The 7,679-nt window shown below is 38.3% G+C and overlaps 1 protein-coding gene across 4 annotated transcripts in view; it reads left to right on the forward strand.

Moving 5' to 3' along the window:
- Positions 1-4,634, forward strand: part of LOC122658571 (E3 ubiquitin-protein ligase UPL6-like) — a 95,569-nt gene extending 90,935 nt beyond the window's left edge. For 3 of the 4 annotated variants that reach the window (XM_043853583.1, XM_043853584.1, XM_043853586.1), the window contains 4 exons: positions 479-552; positions 3,046-3,117; positions 3,189-3,278; positions 4,171-4,634. In XM_043853583.1, the coding sequence (XP_043709518.1) occupies positions 479-552; positions 3,046-3,117; positions 3,189-3,278; positions 4,171-4,237 (303 nt within the window). In that variant the 3' untranslated portion in view covers positions 4,238-4,634. Of the gene's footprint in view, positions 1-478; positions 553-3,045; positions 3,118-3,188; positions 3,311-4,170 lie in introns of all 4 variants that reach the window. The other variant, XM_043853585.1, reaches the window with a different exon arrangement.
- Positions 4,635-7,679: the final 3,045 nt, after the last annotated feature.

Below are 7,679 nucleotides of genomic sequence, written 5' to 3' on the forward strand. Positions count from 1 at the left end.
TTCTATGACCATCCTAATCTTGATCAACAATGACCCATTGATTCTGGCATATGCTCTAATGCCTTTGGGATGAAATTTATCGCAAGAATTGAGGATGATGTAATTGAACTCCACGTCGCCAATGAGGAGGAGGTCTTCAAATTGGTATCATAATACCAGTATTAAATGTGGCGGGGGAGGGGGGGGGGGGGAAGGCAATATTGACTTGATTATTTGTTCTCAAGTACCTGCTGAAGCCTGCAAGTGACACCAAATTGTGTTTCTTCTCTTTTTCATTTTCACAATGATTAGCTTTCAGCATTGCTTTTTCCCACATTAATTCAATAGGAACCTTGTACCTTATTATTGTTTCTTCATAACAAATTGTTTAGCATCAACTTTCTTGTAGGCCAGAACTTTCATTCTCAGTTTCTAGAACAAAGCATCATCTAATTGGACTAGCCTCATTCCAATTTTAAATTAGACTTACTTTTGACAGGAGCATTATGTCATCGAGATGTTCTGGGAGGTTCTCAAGAATTTTTCTTCAGAGAATCAGCAGAAATTTTTGAAGTGAGTGTATCATCTATAATTAAATCTGAAGTAATTATCTTTTTATCTATCTTGACTACTTGCAGTGTTACATGGCAATAATTGAGTGCCAAGATCAAAATTTCTCTCTCTCTCTCTCTCTCTCTCTGTGAATCATCTTTCCATTCTAAATTGGAGGAAAGCATGTTACCATTATATTATTAACAAATTGTTCCAATTTATTTCTCTCTCTCTCTCTCTCTCTCTCTCTATATATATATATATATATATATATATATATATGTATATATAATATATGGGATTTTCTTATTGATACCCCTCAAAGGTGTCAAATAATGTGTAAGTTTACTTTTTTGCCCGTTTTGTATGACACATTTTTGCCAATGAGGGTAATAGTGTCATTTCATATGCATACTCAAAAAAATGTGTATGACAATGACACCTATTGATAATGACACAATGATATGCGACTTTTAGCTAATTTTAGAAAACACTTTTATACCCCTATCATAGAAACCTTTGTTTAGTTCTATATACACCTATAGAGGTGTCATTTAGACACTCCCTATATATATATATATATATCATAGTTGTCATGTTGGTTTTGATAGGCCTCAAAATGTTACTTGTAAAGCCAAATTCCATTTATATATATGGGAAAAGAACGCTTTACCTGGTCGCATAGCAAGGGGTAAGGCTGTGTACATTATGTCCCTCCCCAGACCCCATGGTGGAAACAGCCTCTCTGCGAAAGCAGGGGTAAGGCTGCGTACATTATGACCCTCCCCAGACCCCATGGTGGCAGGAGCCTCATGCACTGGTACACCCTTCATATAGTTTTTATGAATTTTTAAGCAATTTCTAGTTCTTGAGAGTTGAGGGCAAAGGGTTGGTATAGCTTGGGTCTTCTGGTTTGTATGGAAACTTGTATGATTATATCAGCTGCATAAATAGTACTGTGAGATATCTGTTGAGCTCTCTGATAGGTGGAGGATTCTGTTTTCTGAGAAAACATTGAGGACAATTCTTTTTTTTCTGAGAAAACATGAGTTTTCTCAACCAATAACGTAGAAGTAGGCCTGTAAACGGATCGGATTCGGCTCGGATACGGATCGGATGTAATCGGATTCGGATATTTCCTGGTCGAATACGGATACCTCTAAACGGATTCAGATGGATTTGGATGCGGATCGAATTCGGATTTTCGGCCATCTGTTTACACCTCTGCCTTGTGTAACTTGAACCTTCCTCCCCCTAGTGGATACAATTCGCTCTCAATCCATAGTTTTAGTTCATGATTCTCTTTTCCTCATATTCTAGAACCTGTTGAATCTTCAAAAACCCCAAAGATCGTTATTTACTTAATTTTTTATAATTAAGTATTCGGATTCGGATTTCTATCGGAGTATTCGGATTTTTTTCCGGATATCTCTAAACGAATACGGATGCCCCTTAACGGATATGGATGCGGATCAAATTCGGATTTTCGGTTATCCATTTACAGCCCTGCGTAGAAGGTGATTTTTTGCTATCTTTAACTCTGTGGACCCATTACCCATTAGGTTTAGGGTCTGTTGACCAAATCCTTATGTCATTTACTATTTCTTCTCCCATCATATCCTCCCCTTTCCTTACCTTGCTCCACCCCCTCAACTACCAAAATTTCATCCCCCACCGAAGGCAATTCATCTTTGCCAAACAGAAATTAACAATTACGTTTCACCAGATTGAACATTCATGTATTTCTGTAGCATATATTATATGCAAGAAAGAGATACCTGCTGGTCAATGCTATAGAAACTGTGAATTTCCATGCTCAAATGAAATACTTGCATTAGGTTGAAGAAGAAACAGGTCTTAAATTATATTCGAATTTTTCTTTGAAGTACCAATGTGACTCTCTGCAGTTTAACGACTGTGGTCGTTTGTTCTTCAAACTTTTCCTTTCCTTTTTCTTGCTTCTGCAACAGCATAACCATGAAAGATAACAAACTGATCACAGAATGCACCCCTGATGTATCAATAGTTCCACCACCAGTTTGGGTTGAGTAGTACTTCTGTCAGAAAATAATAATACTGGGAGTAATAATCTTAAGTTTGTGAGTTTTGCAGGAGAGTGAAGCCAAAGCATTTGTGTCTTTAAAATAATTGAATAGGGAGGTCATACAAAAGAATGCAGCGGTAGCTTGGTTTTGAGCAATGCTCATCTCGGTTGACTGCAAAAATCACTAAGCCTTTGCTCTTTTGATACTTATAGCTGCGGACAACCTACCCTTTCAAATTGCTGCATCTTGTTACAACTATCCTGACAGCAACCTGTGTTTCCAGTTCCATTGATGCCCTCCAACCTGTAATTTGACTTACTATTACTAGTTTGGCCTTTTATAGCGTTTTTGTTCTTAACTTACCTCTACCCTGTTTTTTTCCCACCTGATTGATGGATCTGATGAAATAGTCATAACAGTTGTGAAATGAACACTGAAACATGACGTAACACACCTTGGTTCTTAATAGGTTTGTGACGGGATGCTCTCGAGGACCATTGCTTGGGTTCAAGTACCTGGAGCCTCTATTGTGTATACAGAGGTATTTCTTAGAAGCTACTCTTAATTTGTCTTCCTTCTTTGCAAATTGCTGATTGAATATTTTTATTATAGGGCTGCTGGTGATGCCTCTGATGAAGCTCTTGACCGCTTACCAACATCTGCAACTTGCATGAATCTTCTAAAGCTTCCTCCCTATAGAAGGTCCGTTGTTTCTCTGCATTCTGACAAAATGGGTACTAGAATATACTTGCTATAACCTAAAGAATTATGCTGCCGCTCCCTGTGATGTGGATAGTAAAGTCAACCAGACATCAGCAAATGTGCCAAGTGATAAAGATAGGACGCCAATATCTTGGATCAAGTTTCAATAATAATAATAATAATAAAGGAAAAAAGAACGCTACCTGGTCGCGTGGCCAGGGTGGCTCCTGTGCCTAGACACAGTACCGCCCTACCCCTCTGTAAACATTAAAATCCCGCCCAGGTCGATGCTTGTGCGCGCGTGTGCAGACTCTAGAGGCCCAGACAGCGATCTCTTGCCCTAATAATAAATATGTTGTTAGATGCTCTTTACCATCAATGATTGTGATAGATTGGATGCTTGCAGTCATCTTTGCCTAGGAGACTCGATAAATATTTCAAACTTGACTCTTGTTATGGTATCATGCATCATTGATGATTGTTCTTGGGCACTGGATAAAATTGGAGGTTCCACTAATGGGAAGTTTGAAAGAACTTTCTCCTGTGACACATGATCGTGCTCACATATCTACTCAAAATAACCACTACTAGTACTATTACTAAACCAAACCATAACTAGAACCATCTATACTGGTCCTCGTACCAGAGCCTCCATGTTCAAGGAGAGAGCATGAATAGTTTTGGGAGTTTGGAAATTGCGACCAGAGACCACCTTTTGGCTTGTTTTCTAGTGTGCATATTGATATCCATCAGTTACCAATCCTACTCCCGTGACTAAATTCTGTTTAGTAATGATTGCAGCTTTCTTTTATTTCTGTGGGAATTATAATGATTGTATATTCTTGACGTTTGTTCTTACATCGCTGATTTCTTGTGGTTGATGATGATGCAGTAAAGAACAACTAGAAATGAAACTGATGTATGCAATCAATGCTGAGGCGGGTTTTGACTTGAGTTGATAGGAATTACCTTATACATGGTTCACATAGAACAGGGTGAAAGGATCACCTTCGGCTCAGGAAAATGCCATTTCAAGCCCAATCAAATGGAAGCCAATGATGCTGAAAGGCGCGATGACTTAAAATTCTATTTAGGACTCGGTCCTGGGATCTCTAGACACAAGAAGAAAAGGAATCATGTGCATATGTATACATGGGCTGGAGTGCTGATCGAATTCGCAGTGTACATAGTGGTGGTTCTCTTTGGAAATGTATCAAATTTGAAAAGCTGATCATCTGCGTGGGTCAACAGCTTCAACTTATTTGTTGTTTTATAATTCTTTGTAAAATGACTGGAAAAGCAAAGATGATTGTGATCAAAGGTTTAAACTAGTAAGGTTGGTGGTGGTTTCATGTATATACACGACTGTGTTTCCTCTGGACCTGAATATCGGCAAGAATTTGGTAATTGTTCCAACCTCAACATCTTTGGAGACCGCCACCTTAGTATCTCATCATGGGAAATCTCTTTTGTGGGACATTATCGAAGTGTCATAGATGAATTGTTTCTTAGAGTCGACCAGCTGTTGGATAACTGGCTCAGCTTGATCAGTCCTGCAGTCTTCCACAGGGTAGGTTTGCTTCCAATTGCTTCCAATGGCCGCATTATGAACTAAAATTTATCCAAAATGTGGTTTCTGTTTTAGCCCGAGCTTGAGAGGCCGAAGTCTTACTGTGACTTAGAAGGCACAAGCACACAGATTCATCGAAGGAGAGAATGAATTATGTGCAAAGAGCCAACACGGACAGGAAAAAGAGAAACAGAGCCACCCAAGCATAAGTAGTGAGGATCTTTTATTCTTTGTCTTTAGAAAGGGTCGGTTTGGCAGAAACATGATGGAATGATTCTCCATTTATATCATCAAATCTCTCTACCTTGGAAATCCTACATGGACACCTACCAACAACAAAAGTAAAAGTCACTTGTCCAATCCAAAATGCCATAATAACCCAGAAAAAGAGGTCGAACCCATCAAACATGAAGAGCCCCAATCCCGATTGTCAAGTGTGAAAGAGTAGTTAATGTGAACTCAATTTGATTTTTTTTTGTTTAAATGATTACAGTAGCTAATATTATCCGATTGAGTTCCCTTGGCATTTCCCTCTAAATTTGCATAGCATGAACCACTTAAATTCCAGTAACATGTTAGTCAGCCAATTGTGCAATCAATCTAATTGTTTTGGATTGGCTGAGGGGTTTAGGAACCATGTCCAAAGGCCCCCCATGTAATAATCTGGTATAGCGAAGGTTATTAAACTCAAAATTGGGATCCTGAATCGTTCCATTCGACCTATAAGATTCCGAATCTTGAAACAGGGTATAGTCCATACATTACCCAAGCAGGGGTGACGAACAGATGGGTCTAGAATCTGAATCTATGTACTATCATCTCGCCGTCACCTTTAGAGAATGGATCATTTAAGTGTAGGTGAACATACACCTCTGAGCCAATCACATGTTTATTTTGTTTCCATAAATACCTCTCCTCCCCTTGTAAATGGCAAAAATAAGATAGGTGGTTGCCTTTCATGGCTTTGCATAACCACATCCACCTTCTCCTGCTTTTGTTCTTTCTTCTGTTCCTATCCAGTTTTCAATCTTCACAAGGTCAAAAAGGAGAAAGTGGTTACCAAAAACAAATTACCTTTGGAACAGACATTATTCGAGGTACATTGTACATCCTTATTCCATATTGCTGTGTTAAAATAAGTGTTTTTTGAAGTAAATACTTTTTGGGGAAGTGTTTTCTTTGGGGGAGCAGCATGCTCCTTGTGCGCATGAGGACCAATGGGAACGCACGTGAAAGCATCAGGCTAGCTGTCATTTCCCTCCCCTATCTGGGCATAGGAGGTACACTCCCCCATAGGACACAGTTCTCCATAATTTTTTGTTATCATGGAAATATGTTGTTGAAAATAAAAACATTTTCCTTCTCTTACAAGGGAAAACATCGAATTTACCTTTTTATTCTTTTCTCCCCTTCCATGGAAGACATCAAATTCTTTCCCTGGCCCAACAATAGGCTATCGTTGTGTTCTAAACAGGTAACACCAAGATTTTTGCAATGTGTGTTTGAACTGTGAGGGGGGAGTTGAAGATGGTGGGTGGGAGTCTTTGTGGCTTGTGGTTTGTTGGGAAAGAGAGCAACCTTAACTCTTTAAAGATTTTAAAGAAAGGGAAAGGATTCTCTGAGCAAGCAGTATAGAGGAATACACCAATAAGGTGCGATAAAATAGTATCATACATTGGAGGGCAACGAGGTCATTTATGTGAGAAGGAGAGACATAGACATAGATGTGCTACTACTGTTTCCTGTCCAACAGCTCAGAGAACCTCTTCCCTTAAAGAAAATATAAATAAATAGAGAGGGCTCTCTAGGCAAGTGACATAGGGGAGATTGGGAGAACACCAATGAGGTATGACAAATTGGTATTGTACATAGCAAGGCAGTGAGATCATTTCATGTAAAGAGGAGAAAGATATACATGTAAGTGATTGCATACGAAACGAGATCAAATTCTCATATGAGAACGTTCTCATACTCCTGTGAGGCGAACATATGGAACCCTGCATGTGGGACCTAGTTGGGAGGATTCCATATGTGCACCTCACAGGTGTACAAGAACACTCTCGTATAAAAATGTGAACCCGTCTCCTTGAATACCTGCCCCGGTGGCTTAGAGAATCCTTTCCTAAAAATAAAATAGGGGAAAATTTTCCTTCACCCTTGGAGAAGGGTTCATTCAAAGTACTACCTATCAAGTGTCATCTTTACTCCCCCCTACTAGTTGAGGGTCTGAAATACCCATCATTATTCAGAGACATCCCATCCCACTGGAGAACGATTAAAGAAATCCTTCTTCACCGTGGCTCAAGGAAAACTTGATTCAATACAGTAAATAAATAAATAAAATAATTTTTTTATAGTCGATCCATCCATGGAAGCTTCATGGATTGACCATCTAATATACTAAATGGAATAATTGATTTGGCAAATCCAACCGTTGAATAGAAAATACATTAACTAGATGAGAGTTTTTTAATGACATGTCTATAAGCGTATTTAGAACTTGACACATTGTTTTAATAGTTTCTTGTTTTATTTCACATGTTTTTTAAGATAGGTATATAAAAGGGTTTTCAAAAATAATTTGAAAGTGACATATATACATACCAGTGAATCTTTATTAATGTGTCATTATCAATGAAATGACACTATTATTCTCATTGGGAAAAAAAAAACTGTATCATACTCGAAGAGCAAAAAAAAAAAAATTACAAATTATTCAACACCTAAAGGGTGTCAATAAGAAAATCACTAACTAGATTATTACTTCAAATTTTTATTTTGCCATTTGGGCATCTTTGATTGAATTAATATTTAACTAATTAATGGAAAAT

This window comes from Telopea speciosissima, chromosome 4, assembly GCF_018873765.1.
Source record: "Telopea speciosissima isolate NSW1024214 ecotype Mountain lineage chromosome 4, Tspe_v1, whole genome shotgun sequence".
NCBI classification, from domain to species: domain Eukaryota; kingdom Viridiplantae; phylum Streptophyta; class Magnoliopsida; order Proteales; family Proteaceae; genus Telopea; species Telopea speciosissima.